Source organism: Urocitellus parryii, chromosome 2 (genome assembly GCF_045843805.1).
Source record: "Urocitellus parryii isolate mUroPar1 chromosome 2, mUroPar1.hap1, whole genome shotgun sequence".
NCBI classification, from domain to species: domain Eukaryota; kingdom Metazoa; phylum Chordata; class Mammalia; order Rodentia; family Sciuridae; genus Urocitellus; species Urocitellus parryii.
Genome location: NC_135532.1, coordinates 174637771 through 174658792, shown reverse-complemented (window position 1 = coordinate 174658792; position 21022 = coordinate 174637771). Strand labels below are relative to the sequence as shown.

At 45.7% G+C, this 21022-nt stretch overlaps 1 protein-coding gene across 3 annotated transcripts; it reads left to right on the top strand.

The window, feature by feature from the left end:
• The first annotated feature begins 4062 nt into the window (after positions 1–4062).
• Positions 4063–20798, top strand: Pigz (phosphatidylinositol glycan anchor biosynthesis class Z (Gwada blood group)). Of its 3 annotated transcripts, none has more exons than XM_077795360.1 (3): positions 4063–4245; positions 15757–15965; positions 18312–20798. In XM_077795360.1, exons 2-3 carry the CDS (start codon positions 15848–15850, stop codon positions 19853–19855), a joined length of 1662 nt encoding a protein of 553 aa, XP_077651486.1. In that variant the 5' UTR covers positions 4063–4245; positions 15757–15847; the 3' UTR covers positions 19856–20798. The 3 variants fall into 3 exon arrangements, 2 of the variants coding, with proteins under 2 accessions (XP_077651486.1, XP_026234993.2); XM_026379208.2 differs by having other exon boundaries at positions 15754–15965; XR_013343274.1 differs by lacking the exons at positions 4063–4245; positions 18312–20798 and adding an exon at positions 16958–17365 and having other exon boundaries at positions 15877–15965.
• Positions 20799–21022: the final 224 nt, after the last annotated feature.

The following is a 21022-nucleotide window of genomic DNA, read 5'->3' as shown; positions in this document are numbered from 1 at the left end:
TCATCAGATGCAGCCCATCAACCTCAAACCAGACTGTGAACCAAAGGAAACTTCTTTTCTTCATAACTTACCTAGCCTGTGGTTTTGTGCTATTAGCAACAAACTGGACAAACACAGTTCTCTACCTGTTATTGTCTCTCAATTACACTATCAAGACAGCTTCTTTGGAACAGGGCATGGTAGCACATACCTATAATTCAATGACTTATATTGAATTCTGTCTGTGGCAGAATTGCAATTTCAAGGCCAGCCTCAGCAATTTAGTAAGGTCCTAAGCAATTTAGTGAGGCCCTATCTAAAAAAAAAAAAAAAAAAAAGGAAAAAGAAAAACAAGGGCTGTGGATGTGGCTCCATAGTTAAGTGCCATTGGGTTCAATCCCCCCATGCAAAAAGAAAAAAAGAAAAGAAAAGAAAAGAAAGACAGCATCCTTAGCTAGACATGGAGACACATGCCTGTAATCCCAGCTACTTGGGAGGTTGAGGCAGGAGGATCTCAAATTCGAGGCCAGCCTGGGTGACTTAGCGGAATTCTGTCTCAAAATAAAAAAATAAAAAGGGTTGGGATGTAGTTCAGTGGTAGAGTGCCTCTGGGTTCAAGTCCCAGTACCTCCCCAAAAGAAATAGAGCCTCCTCACTGATGCCTCCATTCTGACCTCCTCTAATCCCTCCTTTGCAACCAGCATGAACTATCTAAACTGCAAATCTAACTATAATTCTGACAAAAACATTTCAGCAGCCCCCATCACTCCCAGGATAAAGTACATACTCCTGAGTGGGGTAGGGCCTCATCCATCCAAGTTGCTTGCTTCTAGCCCACATTTCCCCCAATCCCTCCACACCCAGACCATTCAACCCACAAACAAAACTGCCATTGGACCTCTTCCTGGATTAACTGGTGCCCCTTCCTAGATGTCCAGAGGCCTTCCTGCCTACCTCTAGACTAAACACAGTGGGTTTTTGGTAATGGTACGAAAATAAATCAAAGGGGAAAGGTAGTTTTTTTTCAACAATTGGTTCAGGAAAATGAATATCCATATGGGGGAAAATGAGTCTTGATCCTTACCTCAAACCATACATAAAAGTTAATTCAAGGGGCTGGGGATGTGGCTCAGCGGTAGCGCGCTCGCCTGGCATGCGTACGGCCCGGGTTCGATCCTCAGCACCACATACCAACAAAGATGTTGTGTCCGCCGAGAACTAAAAAAAAAAATAAATATTAAAAATTCTCTCTCTCTCTCTCTCTCTCTCTCTCTCTCTCCTCTCTCACTCTCTCTTAAAAAAAAAAGTTAATTCAAACGTATCAGAGACTTGAACGAAAAGCAAAAAGTGCTTCAATTCTAGGAGAAAATATTAAGGTAAAGAGGATTCTTAAGACAAAAAGTATGAGCCAGCAAGGAAAAGTTTTAATAAATTGAATGCTGTCACAACTAGAAATTTGGTTCTTTGAAAGATTCCATAAAGATATGAAGCCAAACCACAGGCTGCCATGGACTTTCATGCACCGCTGGTGATGATGTAAAATAGTGGACTTGCTTTGAAAAACAATTTCACAGCTTCCTATAAAATTAAAAACAGACTCACCACACAACCAGCCAGCCCATCCACTTCTAGGTACTTACCCAAGAGAAATGAAAACATAAGTCCATACAAAAGCTTTTATGGAATGTGTAAGTCCATTTTATTCACAATATCCCTCAACTAGAAAGAATCCAAGGGTCCTTTTTGGGGTTTTTAGAGGGTGTCTTCTCTGAACCTTTGAAGGGTTCAGAGCCCAGCGTCTGAAGTGTTCAAATGGATAAACAACTTGTGGTGTCCCCAAACAATGGCAAACTACTCACCAATGACAAGAAGAGATCTACTGACATCCACTCCAGTGACTATGAGAAACTTAATGTTGTCCCAGGGTGGCTTGGCCACCTCTGACAGTGCACAACTGTTTCCCCCCTCCCCCCAGTTCCTCAATACAGTCAATCCAGATATCTTGTCCTCTCTGCTGTAACCACTTCCTGGTAGCCCCCTACTGACAAGACAGAGAGATACAAGCTACAGGGTTCATCCCACGAACCCCACACCCTCCATGGACTGCATAGATCTGCCATAGTGACTGCTCCTAAGTCCCAGCCCAGAACCTAAGTCTGCTCACTCTGAACAAACTAAGTAGAAGCCCTCTTAGAACACCTGCTGGGGTAACTAACACCTTGGATCTCAATAAAGGCTCCTGCCCACAGATCCATCCCTCTCTGCTTCCCAGCTGCTGGCTGAGTACAAGGCCCCCATGAGCTACCTAACCTCCTCATCAGCACCCTTCTCCTCTCATGGTTTATAAGTAATATACAACTTCTCTTATTCCATGGGCTATGTGTTGCATTGCCTCCTCTGTCTGGCCTTACTGCAGTAACACCCCAGAACCTTCTTCTCTGGCCAGGACTCTCATAGAGCCATCTACCTTGGAATAAACTGGACACAGGTCAGACACGGGTCACCTGTCAGACACTTAAGCATTAGGCCATCTCCGAGAGTACAGAAGTATCTAGTGGAAAACACACTATGGACACTCAAGACCAAATTCCCTGGAACCACTGTCCTGAGGGGGAGTTCAAGAACAAGTCAGAGGAAAATACAACACACACACAACCACATGGGTGAATCTCAAAAGCATTGTGCTAAAGTAAAAAGAAAGGGGGGCCGATATCACACACAAAAGAGCACATACTGATTGGTCCTATTTATATGGAATTGTCAGAGGGGCAGACCGAGGAATAAAAATCAGAGTGGTTGACTGGAGCCCAGGTAAAGAGGGATGAAGGACTGACTGCAAAAGAGCAGGGGGGGCTGTTTTGGGGATGGAAATGCGCTTTTCCAACTGGGGCACCGACTAGTCTGGTGTTTTCATCAGTCAAAGGTTATAGGACTGTATACAATACTAACAATTTAGGGTATTTATTTTATATAAATAATAGCTCAATAAAGTAGTTCCTTGGTTTTGTTTGCATTTTTTTTTAATGTGAACGTCGCTGTGAAGCATTAAGGAGAGCATAAGTGGAAGGATTTTGCTTTTAAGCTTCCAAAAACATGATTTGGAAGGAAAGGCGGTTGGCGGACTCTCCTCCCTGGGGCACCCGGGAAGTTGGTGGAACGTTCTCTCGCCAGGGGGCAGCGTCGTACCGCGCCGGCCACACGCCCCTCCGGTCCGGGGCGGGGACCCAGAGGAACCCGGGAGGCGACCCGCCGCGGCCTAGCACTCCGAGCTCCGCCCAGGAGCCGCGGGTCTGGGTGCTGGCAGTGGCAGAGGAGCGAGGAGCGGCGGCTGCTGGAGGACGGCGGATTGCAGGCCGAGCTCTCCGCGCAGCGCTCCCGGGGCAGGGGCTCAGGTTCCATCACCACGCAGCCCCCAGACTCACAGGGGACTCCCGGAGAAGAGTGACACCACACACCCCTTGTTGCTGAGCTACCCAGAGTCGGTCACCTATCCCCCACCTGCGCCACTCGGAAATGGGCAGAAAAACTCGGGATTTTCCAGAATGAAATCCGCGGCAGCGAGCCGCCCCCGGAGTACGCAGCGCCGGGGCTGAACCGAACGTGCTCGGCGACGCCACTTCCCCCATGACGTGCAGTGGCGCCCATCTCCTCGCGTACCCTCCACGCAGTCAAGCAGGTCATCTTGTCCTAGGACACCCCCGCCCAGGGGAGCCGTGATTGCGGTTCCCCCCGCCCCCCATCCTGGGGCTTGAACCCACGGCCTCACTAAGGCTAGGGAAGGGCTTTACCACCGAGCTACACCCCCAGCTCAGGGATGGTCTACCCTACTACGATCGAGAAATGTCACCGTGTAACTGTCCTCGTGCTAAAGGGCTGCTCACCAGGCGTTGCTCGCCCAGGAGGAGCTGCTAGCAGAAAGAGCCTGAAGGCCGGCGGATCCGATCGGTCACCGGCGGCTGCAGCCTGCGGCCTGAAGGACTCAGGGCTTCCCCCATGATTCCCCACTGTGACCCTCGCTCGCGGCAGGATCGTGGGGGAAGGCACACTAGGGGCCCCGCCCGTGCGCTCCTTCCCATCCCTCTCTGCCGGGTCTGGAGCACTGCGAGATTTGCCTTATTCCCTGGTGGCTGTGGTGAGGCCAGGCCGCCTACCCCCCGCCCCGCCCTCTGTCCTGTCGCAGCCCGGCTGCCGCGCCTGGGGTGCAGGCTCTCGCCCTCCCGCCGGACGCCACCAGCGCGGCAGGTGTGGCCCAGAGGCAGCGCGCGGGTGAGTTGGCCCCAGCCTCTCCCAAATAGCTGATGGGGGTAGCGGGGGGAGACAAGAAGGCCAGCAGTTGTGTCCACTTGTATCTTTGCTAGTAGTGCTAGAGCCCGAGAAGGAAGGCAGAGGAGCCATGGAAGCCCGCGTTCTCGCTGGCAGCTTTCCCCAAGCCAGGGTCCGCAGGCTCTGAGCATTGCCCCGCCCGAATTTAGGGAAGAGGGGGCTCGAGGTGCCATTTTCTCAGAAAAGGAAGCTGTGGGTTACACTCCACCTGAGAGCACTGGCCCTGGGCCCAGACAGAAACCTGGGCTTGAGTCTTCTCCTGCGACTGGATTCAGCTTGGGAAGATGGTGTTCTAGGTGGTTCCATAACCTTACAGAGTCTCCATGTATAAAATAGGGGCATAAAGATGCCTCACTGGGTTCCCATGAAGTTGAAACCAAAAGATACTGCTATTTGCTGAATGTGAAACCTGGGTCCACAATTTTATCTGGGAAGAATATCAGCTTCCTGTGTTGGGGACTACTCTTCAGGCCAGGTCTGTCCCCCGAGTGACGGGATGTCCTCCTGGCCCAGGAGCTGTATGGGGGCATGGAGAAAAATAAAGAAAGGCAGATCTACCGAGACCTTCCTTATTGATGGCATGGGGGCATCCTCCTGGGGCATACTGGGTGACAGGGACAGTTGCTGCTTTCCTTAAAGAGGACATTCCTCACTGTTTTTGCTCAGATGTCATTACTCTCACCTTTGCCTCAGAAAACTGGCAACCACTATTAAAATCATTAACACTTGAAATCTTCCTGTTGCAGAGCAGTGTCCCCATTTGTAAACTAGTACTTCAAGGTCTTTGAGGGTTAAATGATGTACCCCAGTTAATGGAGATACTTGCTCTCTTCCACTCTCCTTGATGTGTGCTTAATACTGCATTGCATTCTCCATCAATCAGAGGATAAATGTAGGCCCATTAGCCAGAGGAAGAAAGCAGCCCACCCCAGATCTTCCCATGCTTTCAGGGTGGAGCACCTTGCAGAGTTTACTACAGCCTCACTGAGGTCAAGGTGAGAATGAAGTGCCACACTAAACAGGAGAGGGAATTTTGGAGAGCCACTCACTGTCTGCCCCTGGGATGGACCCCGAAGATTGAAACAAGATCTTGGCCTTCAAGGATATTGTCCTTGAGCATATGGGTGGGAGAAGCAGTATTTGGTTGTTGTGCAGCATCCCCCCCAGGGGTTCTCTCCCTCAGTCTTAAAACCTGCTCCAAAAGCCGCTCTGAGTAGGGACAGAAATATTTTAGGAACCGCCATCCTCTCTGTAAGCAACTACCCAGGAACTTTGTCAGGAAGTTTGAATTTGAAAGTAGGGATCTTCCTTGGAATGAGCTGCATGCGATCGCAGTCCCAGAGCAGATACCACACATTAGGCTCCTGAGAAACCTGGAGCAGCAGTAGCCAGCGCGGGTCCTCTGACTCATGAGCAGGAGGACAAACGTCTGTTTACCCACGTCTGCCCCGAGCAGTCTCATCCTTCTTTCCTTCTCTCGCCCCAAGGATGTGACTTCTTTCCCCGGCCTCCTCCCGCGACCGGCACGTGGTTCCCTCTTGGCTGCACTCCAGCCACGGACGTGGCTCTCACTGCTGCCTGCCCTACACCTTCCCCAGTCTCCGTGTGGCTGCCACCCCACAGTCCAATCTCCGTGCCCCTTTATTCTTAAGTCTTATCTCCCTTGCCCTCTGGGAGACCCACAGCCAGAGTCTTCGGGAAAAGCAGGATTTGGACTCGGGCATATCTGTTTGCTCACTGTTCAGTAAATGAGCAGACTCTCGTTCTAATTGGGTTTAGGTGAATCTGCCCCCCTTGATTACCAGGCAAGAGATGGCTGGAAGGACTGCCCCTCCAGCCTGGCCTTTGGCTTGGAGAGCTGCTGAGAGGGCAGCTGTGGGGGAGGGGGGCTAGAGAACTCTAGCACTTGTGATGGTCAGTGACCCCCACATCACCAACCCCTTGGGGGAACTTCCTATTCTTGATAAAAGGGCCACAGTGGGCCCATCCAGGATTGGACCCGAGGGGTTGAGACTCATCCCAGTGGATCCCAGCCCTGGGGGACCTCGGCCAGGCAGGGCAGTGACCAGACAACTGTCAGTGTATGGTGCAGTGCAGAACGTCATATGGAGTTCTTTGGAAGGCGAGTTAGAGAGCCTTCTCAGGGGTCCCACCAGTTGAAGCAAAATGGATAATGAGAGCAACTACTTGTTATGTCTGCATTTCCCCCACCCCCTGCCCTTTTCATTCCACAACAGCCCGGAAGTAGGCAACTCATTTTACAGAGGAGATATAAGTTGGGGTTAAGATATTACTCTCACCACCAGCATGTGACAGAGCAGAGACTTGAAACCTAGGTTGCTTGATCCCCAGCTGGTCTTAACCTTCATGTTATCAGTAGCATAACAAGAAAAGGAAACAACACTAGCAAAGAAGTTGAGTGAGAAATGGTACTGAACAGAGAAGGGGCTACAGAAGAAGTTCCACTGGTAACTAAGTAGGAGTGGAGACTGGAGAGGACAGGGGGCTGTGGAGGATCTTGAAAGCCATCAACAGGACTTTGGACATGGTCCCGAGGGTGTGGGGTCTGCCCCCTCCCATCCAGAGATTTTGTACAGAGCATAATTGGCTCTTTCTGGCTGCAGGCAGGAAGATGGATGGAATGGAGAGGGAGAGTGGAGGTTTGGGCGCAGTCTGCTTTGGAACTTGCTTCTCAATGTATTTCTCCATGTGCACACAGAGAAACTGATTCCTGCTGTAAGACACACCAGGTAGTAAAGGAGGGGGTTGTGTTCAACTACAGGCAACCACCCTGAGACTCCAGCCATCTGAAGTCCTGCACAGTCACCAGTAGGGGTGAGGAATTCCAGGCAACATGTACCCCAGTTATGACATCTTAGACTAGATGGATGAGTGACAATGGATGGAGACTAAAAGCTGGATTCAATGAATGATTAAAAGCAAAGTTGGTGTTGCATAGTGAAGGGAGAGGGAAGATAATTCCTGGGATGGGGGACTGAAGAACTGTACAAACTATATTTCTCTCACTGCTGCAGGGAGCAGGTGCAGAAGCCTAACAGGCAGTGGAGTCAAACAAATTGGGTCCAATGCTTTGTTTCACTAACTTACTAGTTCTGTTACCTTGGGGGGGTACCTATTAATTATTGTACAAGATAGGGTAATCATAGGGTTATACAGTCATTGTAAGAATATAATGAGATAATGAGCAGGGCACAGTGGTGTGTGTGCCTGTAGTCTCAACTACTCAGGAGGCCGTGGCCAGAGGATTAGTTTAGTCCAAGAGTTTGAGGCCATTCTGGGCAAGGTAGCAGTACCCTATCTCTTGAGACGGGGTGGGGGACAAAGAAGGGAAATGTGTCTAATAAATGGCAATGCTATTATTAGAAATTGAAACCATGCGAATAAATGAAATGGTTTAAAAAGGGTGTGTATGGTGAGAAGTGACATTTGAGGAGTGGACAGAGGAAAAGAAGCTTAAGATCAAATGGACAGAGAAAGAGAAGGAAAGCCAAGAGCACCTGATGCCTTGGATGCCACATGTAGAAGCCACACAGTTGGTTGATCCACCTCACTTCCATCTTCCTAACAAAGCCAGAGGTCAGAGCAAGTGTCCTCCTCTCAAGGGTGCCTTGGAGGAAGCAGCCCACAATCCCAGTGCTGACCCTCAAGGCAAGTTGTCAACAGCAATCCCATTTCCCTTGCAAGTAACTGGCTTAAGAAGATGTAGTTGATACAGTTCTGTGTGGTAGAACTTGGTAGAATGTCTGCTAGGGGACTTCAGAAAATATTTCCTTGATTTTTTTTTTCTCTTTCACCAGTACTGGGGATGAAACGCAGGGCCTCATACATGCAAAGCAAGTGCTTCACCCCTAAACTATATCCCTAGTTCTTTATTTTGAGATGCCCAGGTCAGCCTCCAACTTGCAATCCTCTTTCCTCAGCCTTTTGAGTCATCCAGATTTCAGGTGTGCTCCACTGCACCTGGCCAAGATTTCCTTGATCTTAAAAGGTGTGTGTGCAATCAAAACCACAATAAGATAACACTTCTCAGCCACTAGAATGGCTAGACTAAAAAGCTGATGATAACAAATGTTGGTCAGAGTATGGAGAAATCAAAACTCACACATAGTTTTGTTGGGAATATAAAATAGTACAGCAACTTTACAAAACAATCTAGCAACCAGGCACAGTGGCACATGCCTGTAATCCCAGTGGCTCTGGAGGACAAGGCAGGAGGATGGAAAGTTCAAGACCAACCTCAGCAATTTAGCAAGGCCCTAAGCAACTTAGCAAGACCGTGTCTCAAAATAAAAAATAAAAGAGGGCTGGGGAATGGGGCTCAGTTGTAAAGCACCCTGTATTCAATCCCCAGTATTAAAAAAAAAAATCTGGCAGTTTCCTCAAACAATTAGACACAGAGTTACCATATAACCTCCACTCTTAGGTATCTATTGAGAGAAATGAAAACATATCCACACAGAAACTTGTTATACAAATATTTATAGCACATGCATGTGATCCCAGCAATTTGGGGAGATGAGGCAGGAAGATCACAAGTTCAAGGCCAGCCTCAGCAATTTAGCAAGTCCTTAGCAACTGAGCAAGATCCTGTCTCAAAATAAAAAAGAAAAAGGGCTGGGGGTGTGGCTCAGTGGTTGAGGGCCCCTGGATTCGATCCCCAGTAACACCCCCCCAAAAAAAGAAAGAAAGTAATCCAAATGTTCATAGCAAGATTATTCATATTAGCCAAAAATTAAAACAATTCAAATGTTAATCAATAGATGAATGGATAGACAAAATGTGGCACTGTGTGTGTGTGTGTGTATAATATATTGTATACACATACACTGGAATATTATTTGGCCATAAAAAGAGAGTGCTAATACATGCTACAACATGCATGAACATTTTTTTTCTCTTTTGGGGATACTGGGGATTGAACTCAGGGCCTCCTCATTCTTGGTAAGTGCTCTACTGATGGGAATTTCTGACTGGGTGATAGTAGGAACAAAATATACCTTGTATACACTCAGACATATGAAAAATTGTGCTCTATAGGTGTAATATGGATTGTAATGCATTCTGCTGTCATATGTAACAAATTAGAATAAAAAAGTATTTAAAAACAAAAACAAAAATCCAGCCAAATGAGTGTGAACATACAGGCAACATTTTAATTGTGGCCTCAGTTGAAGGAAGAGAGAACTGATTGAGAGGGGGAGCAGGCTCCTCCCCAAACATGAGGAGATATAAACTTTCATTGATTTTCTGGAGTGGGTTAAAGTCCAGCATTTTTCTTTGGCCAGGGGTGTCATCACAGTCCTGGCCTGGAGGAATGGGCAGTTAGCTTGTCCCAGGAACTGCTGTGTTTTTCTGTTGCTGCCATTGGCCTGCACAAATATTTCAGCCTTGTGATTAGATTTAACTGTTGCAGCTGCTAAGGGGACGCAGGGGTGGGGGTAGAAGAAAACACATGCCATGCTTTTAAAGCAACAGGTTAAAGGCCCAGGAGTTTGTTTGCCTTCTGTACTTCCACACTGACAGGAGAGCCTCATTTGCTCATCTGGTTTATTCTTGGAGATATTATGGTGAAGGCATCCTGGACTTATGATGGACCTGGTCTCTGTGGTCAATAAGACTGTTTGGAGAAGGACAGGTAAGACATGTAGTATACTTGGGTAATAGGTCATGAGTTAACACCTCAGGAGAGCATCCCCACAATGGTCTCTTTCTATCACTGAGCTGCACACCACAAGCCTATCAGAAGTTTGAAAACATGCTAAGAGAAGAAACCAGTCACAGACCACTACCTACTATATGAGACTCTTCACATGAAAATCCAGAATAGAGAAATCTACAGAGACAGGAAATAGATTAATGGTTGCTTAGGGCTGGGTGGTGGCAGGGGGAAGGGAAGTGCTAGATAAAAAGTTCATGGGGTTTCTTCTGCAGGAGATGAAATTATTCTAAAATCTACTGTGGTGATGGATGCACCTGTTTGTGAATATACTAAAAATCATTATTGGTGCACTTTAAATGAATGCATTGTATGGCATATGAATTATCTCTCAATAAAACTTTTTTTTTTTTAAAAAAAGAGATACCCCCAAATACAGGCTCTTGTCAGTGTGGTTGGGTCTGGATGGGACTCCTTCAGCCACCTTGCTACAAGGACAGCATTCATGTGAATGAGTTAGAATCAAAAGTATCAGTGAGAGCCAGGTGTGGTGGTGCATGCCTGTAATCCCAGAAACTCAGGAAGCTGAGGTAGGAGGGAGCCAGCCTGGACAACTTAGTGAGACCCTGTCTCAAAATAAAAATAAAAAGGGCTGGGGGTGCAGCTAAGCGGTAGAATGCACCTGGTCCTTTAATAACCAATATTGGAAAAAAAAAAAAAAAGGATTACTGAGAAGCAGTAATGGACCCCTGGCTGTCTAGCTGTCATGTGACTTAGCGATCAAAAGCCATTGCCAGTCACCTCAGTTGTCAGTCTGCTCTCACTGAAGGAAGCTGGAGAATGAACATGGACTATGTCAGGAAACTTCCACTTCTCCCTGACCAGACTGCCAGAAGAAAAAAGCCAACGCAGCAGGAAGATGCCTTCACTTGATCTCTGCCTTCCAGATGCTTCCCACTGCTTTGCTCTTCGTTACTACTTCTGTCTCAGATATTCTATCTGGAGTTACTTTTCCTTCTGCTTAAAATGTCCTTTAGAATTTTCCAAGGGTCTGCTTGTGATGAGCTTTCCCTTTTTTTTCCCTGAAAATACCCTCACTCTTGGAAGATTTAAAACAAAAATGAACAGATTTTGAAATTGCTGGGAGAAAACTCCATGTTCTCCCTCCCTTGTTGCCGGAAGAAAACAATGAAAACTGCAGATATAAGGCCTGTCTCAAATCTGCTTACTAAATTCTGAAAACCTAATTCACAGAATTCAATTTCAAAGAAGTCTACAAAATGATTTGTGTGTGTGTGTGTGTGTGTGTGTGTGTGTGTGTGTGTGTGTGTCGTAGCCTTTCCTGGGCATTAAAACACTCCACAAGGAGATAGTAACAGTGAAAAGGATCCATGTGGTTAAATGGCATCAATGTAGGGGACTGATTTGGCCAATGGGCTTGACAAGGAGAAACCGAGGAGGCTTCTGGGTGGGCCACGTAAGCATAGCGTTGGGAAAAGCCAGGTGGTAATAGACAGAACAGAAGAAGAGAGGAATGAATTCAGCAAATGTAGATGGTTTGAGGATTCCTATGTAAGAAGAGAAGGAGTGGATAGAAGGTACATCTAATTTCAACAAAGCTTTGGTTGACTTTTCTTCTGCTTGGGAATCAGACATGTTTTTGTGTGGAAGGGAAGGTGTTAACCAAGGAGAACAGAGGGAGAGAGGGGACACTGATATATGGAGGGATGGCTGCTGGTGTAGGAGGTGCTCACAGGGTGTGGAAAGATGTCATGATATTTGGCTAAATGACAAAAGCATATTATAGAGCAAACACTGTATGATCCTTTTCCTGTTTTAAAAATGTATTAGCTGGCAGGGCACAGTGGCTCACTCCTGTAATCCCAGTGGCTTGGTGCTAAACAACTCAATGAGACCCTGTCTCTAAATAAAATACGAAATAGGGCTGGGGATGTGGCTCAGTGGTCAAGTGCCCTTGAGTTCAATCCCTAGTACCATTAAAAAAAAAAAAAAAGGTATTAGCTGGGCGCAGTGGCATACTCATATAATCCCAGTGACTCCAGAGGCTGAGGCAGGAGGACCACAAGTTTGGGGCCAGCCTCAGCAACTTAGCAAAGTCCTAAGCAACTTAGTGAGATCCTGTCTCAGAAATAAAAAGTAAAAAGGGCTGGGGGATGTGGCTCAGTGGTAAAGCACCCTTGAGTTCAATCCCCACTACAAAAATAAAACATACACACACACACACACATATATATATATATGTTTTAAAATAAAAAATATATATGTTTACATATATTTATTTCCTCTTTTTTTCTTATCCTTTCTTCTACAACAATCACATATTTTTATAAATAGAAAAATGCAATTAAGGTTGCTAAGAGGACAGAAGTGGAGGGTTATCCTTGATTTATAATAGAAATAAATTGCTGGAAAAAACCCTAAACTGCTTAATAAAATAATATGCAAGCTGAGTAAAAAAGTAAAGCAATATTTAGGCACAAAGGGAGGACAGGGAGGCACACAAAGTACAAAGCCAGATGTGGACTGGAGGACATGTGCAGGGCTGGTGAATCTCAGCACCAAATTCTTCAGCTTCTCAGGACTAGCAGGATAGAAGATAAAGCCTAGGGCCCACCAAGAGGGAAGACTAACAGGAAATGCCCCCAAAGCAAAAACTCTACAGGGCTAGTCTCAGTGTAAAGGTGACCTAGAAATAAGCTCTTTCATGTCATAGATCTCCAAGGAAAACTGCCTTTCTTGGATCCTGATGCTAATTAAATTAAGGTGGGTCTGGGAGTTCCCACTTAAAAAAATTGTAACCACAGGCCTACTCTCTTACAAGTTTCAGTCTCCATTTACACACTAGGCCCCATTCTCCTCCCAAAAGAATAACCAAAAAACTTTGGAGTCAATGATTTGATTAAAAATAGTCCTGCTCTTGTAATGCCTACATGTACCTGACAGAAGCAAGCATCCCTGCCCTCAAAGAATTCCAAGGCAATGTTCTGAAGAAATGAGCAGCCCCCAAATAAAATAATTCAATAAATATACAATAAATGAACATTGTGAGTGGGGACCAATAGAAATAAAAAAAAAAAACAGGTTCAGACCCAGACTTTATATGCTAGAATTATTAGACATATTATACCAAATAAGTATGTTTGATATAATTTAATAAATAAAATTAAGCTTTGAAAATATGACAAAAGAATAAGCAGACATGGAAAATATCAAACAACTTATAGAAAAGAAAAATATAATTGAAATGTAAAACTCAACAGATAGGTTTAAAAAATGATTAGATACAGCTAAAGGGATGATTGCAGATGTGGAAGACAGAAACAGAACTTGCCCAAAATACAGCCCAATGAGATAAAGTTTGGAAAATATAATACAGAAGTAAAAGGACATGGAAGATAGAATGAGAAGTTCTCTTAAATATTTAGTCCTAATTCTATGGGGTGAGTAAATAAGGGGAAAAGACAACATTCAAAGAACTAATGGAGTATTACTTTCTATAAATAACTTTCTGTAAACTAATAGAATATTACTTCTATAATCCACAGGTTTGAGAAGTCAAAAAATTTAATCTATGCTAAGTAAAAAGAAATGTGCATCCAGAATCATTACAGTAAAATAATAATATGAAATATATTAAATATTAAAACATTAAATAATATGCTACATGTTATAACATGATGGAAGTCAAGGATATAACTTTCAAACTGAAAGAGACAGAAAAGAATAGAAAAAAATTCAATACAGGAGCTGGGGTTGTGGCTCAGTGGTAGAGCGCTTGCCCAGCAAGTGTGAGGCACTGGGTTAAATCCTCAGCAAGAAAGGAAGGAAGGAGGGAAGGAAGGAAGGAAGGAAGGAAGGAAGGAAGGAAGGAAGGAAGGAAGGAAGGAAAGAAATTGTGTCCATCTACAACTAAAAAAAAAAAAAAATCAATCCAGGCTGGGTGTGGTGGTACATTCCTGTCAACCCAGCAGCTAGGGAGGCAGAGGTAGAAGGACTGCAAATTTGAGCCCAGCCTGGGCACATTAGCAAGACCCTATCTGAATATAAAAAATAAAAAGGATAGAGATATGTAGCTCAGTGGTAGAGTACTTGCTTAGCTTGTGCAAGCCCTGGATTCAATCCCCAGTACCACACATACACACAGAGAGAACAAAAGAAAAAGAGACTCCTTGCTGCCAACATCTGCTGGGTTCTGCTGTTTCTTTAGTCCATCTTGTCTCCTCTGATACAACATCACACCCAAGAGCAAAAGATATTTAAGGTCAGGCTTTAAAATATCAAAGTTAGGACAATAGAGCAAAGCCACCATTTCTGGAAGAATGAAAAACAGATTGTCACATCTGTTTTTCATTCTTCCATTTCTGTTTGCCAGAAATGTTTCTGACAGGTGGGTGTGGTGGCTTACACCTGTAATCCCAGTGGCTAGGGAGGCTAAGGCAGGGGGACTGTGAGTTTGAACTGGCCTCAGCAACTTAGAGAGGTCCTAAGCAACCCAGCGAGACTCTGACTCTAAATAAAATATAAAAAGGGTTGGGATGTGGCTCAATGGTTAAGCATTCCTGGGTTCAATCCCCAGTACCAAAAAATAAATAAATAAACAAATAAATAAATGTTTCTGACATATAGGTCCATCATGCAGTGGGCTCAGATTCTCGCTGATTTTTGAGTTGAGGGACTCAGAATTTTCTTTATGGGCAATTATGTCAGCTCCCATTACCTTTCAAAAGGCAGGTTCCAGAGCGTGTGAAATTCGGCAGGAGTTGCTGTAGACCTTGGGGTCGAGTGTAGTTAATTTTTACGGGGAAATATGTGTAATCCATTGAGGTTCCCAAGTTTTCAGAACTGCAGAAAACAGGGCCATGCTGGCCTATGGATAGGAACTGGTGATCAGGATGGTGCTGTGAGACCCAGATTTGTGGAGTACCCTAGTCCTACTTGTGAATGTCATTTTGAGACACTGTATTAATCAGGGCTCTCCAGAGAAACAGGACCAATAGAGAATTGACTTCATTATTTATTATAATTTAGCTCACAATTGAGACTAAAAGTCTGGAGAATGGGAAAACCAATAGTCTGTCCCAGTCCAAAGCCTGAGAACAAGAGGAGCGTATGTTACAACTCCCAGACCTAGCCCAAAGGCTTGAGGATCTGGGTCCAAGAGGGGATGGAGATGGTAGTGTTAAGTTCCAGAACTTCAGTGGGCCAAGAAGCAGGGGCTCTTATGTTTGAGGGCAGGAAAATATGGATGTCCCAGTTCAAGAAGAGAGTAAATCCACTGGTACTCCACCTTTTCTTCAGTTCAGGCCCTTGGTGGACTGGAGGATGCCCACCCACACTGGCCAGGGCTATCTTCTTTACTCCCATTCAAATGCTAATCTCTTCCTGAAACACTTTCATAGACATTTCCAGAAACAATGTGTTACCAGCTATTTATCTGGGTATCTCTTAGCCCAGTAAAGTTATTTCATTAAAACTAACCATTATAGATCCTTAGCAAATATAATTAACAAACAGGTTACTCAACAGAGGCCTCAATTCCCATGTCTATAAGCGAAGTATAAAAAGAGCCATTGCCCTAGACTGTGGAAAGGATTAAATAAGATATGTATGTCAAGTGCCTGGTACTTAGTGATCACGTAGGAAAAGCAGCTACTGTCATGATCATTATTTTTGTTCATATAGCTCCATTTTTAGTTTGTTCAGACAGTTTAACATATTATAATTTACATTATAATAATAAATGTTATCCTCAGCAGACACGAACCTGTGGATCCAAGTAGCACCTGTTGCAGCTGGGAAGTCATTGCAGGATCTTGGTCCAGTGTCTGGCAACAGTTTGATCTGAAGATGGCAGTTTGGGTGATTTGGAGCAGCCTCAGCCTGCTGCGAGTGCTATGGTGTCTTCTTCCACAGACGGGCTACGTGCACCCGGATGAGTTCTTCCAGTCACCAGAAGTCATGGCAGGTAAAGTTCTCATGTGGTTAAGACAAGCAGCAGCTGAGTGGCTGAGAGGCTGATTGGCTATTTAGTTGGGGAGGGAAAGCATGTCTGTACAGAAGAGCAGTAACTCCACAAGCAAAGCTGTTTTAGCCTCTCTGGGACAACAGCTTGGGAGTGGGGACTCTTCTTCCTGAGTGGCAACACTGACCTTCTGGATGATACTGATGAAACACCAACCAGCCTCTTTGATGTTTTTCTGCTTGGACCAACAGGTCATTCAGAATGAAAGCTATGATGGACTCCTTAACGGAAGGATGAGAGTTGGGCTTTCCCAGTATCTGGGGAAGCTTACACAGAGTTGTGATCTGAGAATATGAAAATTTTCCCACTGTAGTTCAAGGAAGGAGAGAGGGAACGCAGACATAGGATACTCACTTGTTAGAACTTATCCACTAGGGGCTGGGGATGTAGCTCAGTGGTAGAGCACTTGCCTAGTATGTGTGAAGCCCTGAGTTCAATCCCAGCACTGCAGAAAACAAACAAAACCAAAATCTACTAGGTGGTGAAAGGTATATCAAGAGGATGGTTACCAAGATCTATGAGGACTTTTGGATGCTATCAGTGTGTGACTTCCTCCTCGTCGTTCAAGATGGTAGCTTTCAAGTCTAAAACTGTCTTTCTAGAAAACAGGAAATGGACATGCCTACTCCCTTTAAGGTCACATTTGGTAAATCATGTGCTTTTTGTCCATTTCCATCCCACTGGTCAGACACTTCACTTAGTTGCAAAGGAAGCTAGGAAACAAAGTTTTTGTATCTGATTAAGCGTTCAGCTAAAGACACTAAGACAGGAAGGGGGATTTGCTATCTCTGCCACATGAATCAGTAGGTAGATTTGGATTTTAAATTGAAAATTTTGGTCTTATGTCCTAAGTGTTTTTTTAAACCTGAATTGTATACAGCAGCTGGATTGACTTGACGCTAGATTTTCTGTTTCCCTTTCACCTTCTGATATAGATCAAATGGCCAAAAGACTGGAGGAATAAGTAGCAGAAGCAAAGAGCCTGAATGATCCTCAGGCCATATAATCAGCTCTAACAGCCAGCAAGGTTATCAAGCATGAAATGCTATGGACAGTGGGGTTTGGACTGGAGATGCAGAAATTAAAATTTGTTCCCTTACCCCAAACAATGAGCTATGGAACACTGGGGAACAGGGTCACAGATCAACCTCAAGCAGCAAGTATTTTTGAAATTATATAAATACTGCTTGAATTCCTTTTTCTTGTAAAAATTTAAGTATCATAAACAAAACTAAGATTATATTTGTCCATAACCCTTATTGTTTGTTCTCTGTCCCTACGCTCACAACCTCTTTTCCTGACAAAAATCTTTCTTAGAGATGAGTTCTGATCCTAGAAATATCAAAAAAGGAATGAAGTCTCCCCTGCTCCCTACCACACCCTTGCAGGGTACACTGTCACCTCATCTCCCAAGTACTGTTCCCTTTGTCTCCAACAGAGTGTGGCCTCAACCACCTTGAGTTCCTCTATATTAATTTCTACTGCTTTATGACAAGCCATCACAAACCTAGCAGTTTAAAATTACAGTTTGAAATTAAATTATTAGTTTGCAGTTTTGTAGATCAGAAGTCCAGCATTGGGATCTTTGCTCAGGGTGTCACAAGGTTGAAATCATGGTAAGGACTGGATTGAGTTCTTTTTTTTTTTCTTCAGGTTTTTAAAATAGATTTTTATTTTTTAAAAAAGTTAATTGAACATTACAGGAAAAATAAAAACACAAGCAAAGAACAAAGTCATCCAGTCACAAGCAGCTTAGTTGGATGTGTCCCTCTAGGTTGTGTGCGTATATACACAATATCCCATTTTGTGTGACTGAGATCGTAGTGTATCATGCTTTTGGACTGAGTTCTTGTCTGGAAGCTCTGAGGAAATATCTGCTTCCAAGCTCATTCTTGTTGATAGAATTTAATTCACTTCAATTATGGGACTGTAGTCCCTTGCTCTTAATTTCTGGAGGCTGCCCACCCTCCTTGCTAACAGCCCCTTCCTTCTTTAAGCCAGTAGGGGCATATCAATGCTTTGAATCTCTGCTTGCTTCTTCTGCATTCAGCTGTAGAAAATTCTTTGCTATTAAAGGGCTGCTGTGATGAGGTCAGGCCCATCCAATAGTCTCCTGTTTCAGTCAGTACTCCCATAAAACCTAACCTAACCTAACCACAGGAGTAAAATCTACACTGTACTAGTCCAAGGAGTAAAGAAATGTCCACTAGAGGGTGGGGAGTTTAGGGTGCCATCCTAGAATTCTGCCCAGAGCTGGAAACTGGCTCACCTCCGCCTCTTTCTCTGCAGAGGACATCCTGGGCGTGCAGGCTTCACGGCCCTGGGAGTTTTACCCCAGCAGCTCCTGCCGCACGGTGGTCTTCCCACTGCTGACCTCTGGCTCTGCCTTCTGGTTGCTCAGGCTCTGGGAAGAGTTGGGACTGTGGCCTGGCCTGATGAGTGGCTATGTGCTGCTGGTAGGGCCCCGACTCCTCCTCACCACCCTCTCCTTTGCCCTGGATGGGGCTGTGTACCACCTGGCCCCACAGTGGGGGGCAGATCGCTGGAACGCCCTGGCCCTGCTGTCTGGTTCCTACGTCACCCTGGTTTTCTACACAAGGACCTTCTCCAACACCATCGAGGGACTGCTCTTCACATGGCTGCTGGTGCTGGTGTCCCCTCATGTGGCATGGAGCCCCACACCCAAGAAGCCTACCTCATGTCCATGGTGGTACAACTGGCTTCTTGGGGCCATCGTGGCTGCTGGCTTCTTCAACCGGCCCACCTTTCTGGCCTTTGCTCTGATCCCCCTCTTCGTCTGGGGCACTCGTGGAGTCAAGGACCCTGGCTTCAAGTCCCTGATCTGGGAAGCTCTGGTGCTGCTCCCTGGGGCAGCACTCACTACAGTAGTATTTGTGGCCATGGACAGCTGGTACTATTCCAGCATTTCAAGATCCAGTAGCCTTGTCCTTACACCTGTCAACTTTTTACAGTACAATCTGGATCCCCAAAACCTTGCAAGGCATGGCACACATGTGCGACTCACTCACCTAGTAGTCAATGGCTTCCTGCTCTTTGGGGTGCTACATGCCCAGGCACTACAGGCTGCTTGGCAACAGTTGCAAGTCAGCCTCCAGGCATTTGCACAAATGGGCCTCCAGAGGGCCTTACGGGCCCAGAGCCTGCTGTCCAGTCCCAGATCTTACCTCCTTCTCCTCTACTTCACACCCCTGGCCCTGCTGTCTGCTTTTAGCCACCAGGAGGCTCGATTCCTGATTCCCCTCCTGGTCCCCCTAGTCTTGCTTTGTAGTCCACAAACCCAACCTGTGCCTTGGAAGGGGACCCTGGTCCTCTTTAATGCTCTAGGTGCCCTCTTCTTTGGCTGCCTGCATCAGGGAGGCATGGTACCTGGCTTAAAATACCTGGAGCAGGTGGTCCATGCACCTGTGCTCCCAGGCATGCCGACCCACTACACACTCCTTTTTACTCATACCTACATGCCCCCCCAGCACCTCCTCCACCTCCCAGGCCTGGAGTCATCTGTAGAGGTGGTGGACATGGGTGGAAATGAGGACTGGGTACTTTGCCAAGCACTTAACAACCTTACCAGACAACCAGCTTGCCAGGTGGCTGGTGGGCCATGGCTCTGCCGTCTCTTTGTGGTGACCCCTGGGACAACCAGGCATACCGTGGAGAAATGCAGCTTTCCCCTCAAGAATGAGACACTCATGTTTCCCCACCTGACCCTGGAGGACCCACCAGTCCTGTCCTCTCTGCTGAGTGGGGCTTGGAGGGACCACCTTAGTCTTCACATCATGGAACTGGAGCAGCCACTGCCCAAGATTCAGCTATAGAATCTATGCTACTCCACCTTGTATGAAGGCAGCTGGGCTGTGACATTGCCATGGGGCCCTGGTCCTCCTTCAGGATCCCCACTGCTGCCTCTTCTGGGCACAGCCATTGGTTGTTCTGCCCTCTGGGTAAGCCCATTCCCTTTTCCTTCAGACACCAAAGATCTGACCAGTCACGGTTCTGCTGCCAAGGTCCCAATAATCCTGGTATAATCAATGGCACCTAATGTCTGTTCCTGCCCTATGCCTTCCAGCCACTGTAATGTTTTAAATATACAATAGTACCTGATTGTGAAAAGACAATGCACTGCTAATGATGTTCCTGAATGACCTCTCCCAAACTTGCCACAATGCTTTACCTCTTTGGTATCCTAAGGACTGGCATGTTGAGGCCTTGCAGACACATGAGAGATTATGGTGAAGGAGAGAATAAGTGGCTCAGATTCAGGGATCCAAGTTCTAGTTCCTGGTCTGCTACTCAATGACTTTTGAGAAGGCCCCTTCTATTCATCCAGCCATTTCCCAATCTGTACAGATAAGAGAATCCCTGAGATGTCTGTCAGATAATATCATTCTTGGAACCCACAGCACATGTCCCCTGGATCAACAGGCATGTTTCTCACAAAGCTCTTTGAACATGGAATGGTATTGTATTTAATGGCACTTTGTGTCTGCTCTCTCAATGTTTGGTCATTACCAAAACAAGTCATTCTGGAAAAATTTTCCAGCACTGTCTTCTACTTCTGTCCTTGAGAGGTGGTGGGAAACTCTCCAGCCATTTCTATATCTTACCCTTAAGAATCATTCTCCCAGAAGCTGCAGGCATAGCTTAGTGATACAGTGACTGTTTAGCAGGCTGGAGGCCCTGGGTTCAATTCCCAGCACACCCACAAATTATTCTCCCACTATTCTGTATTTGAGGCCCTCTCAGTCTGCCCCAATGGGAACTGAGAACACACAATGCTTTATCAGTATCTGTAACCAGTCTAAAACTTTTCCTATGGCTTCAAACTTTCTAGGTTGCATGATTAACTGTGTAGCTTAAGTAGACATGATCAGAAATTTTGCTTGAAGCCTCAAAGTGACAGCATTTCCCACAGGAGAGTCAGTATATTCATGCCTGATGGTACTGAAGAAGGCAATTCCTAAGAAGTAAGGTAAATGCTGCAG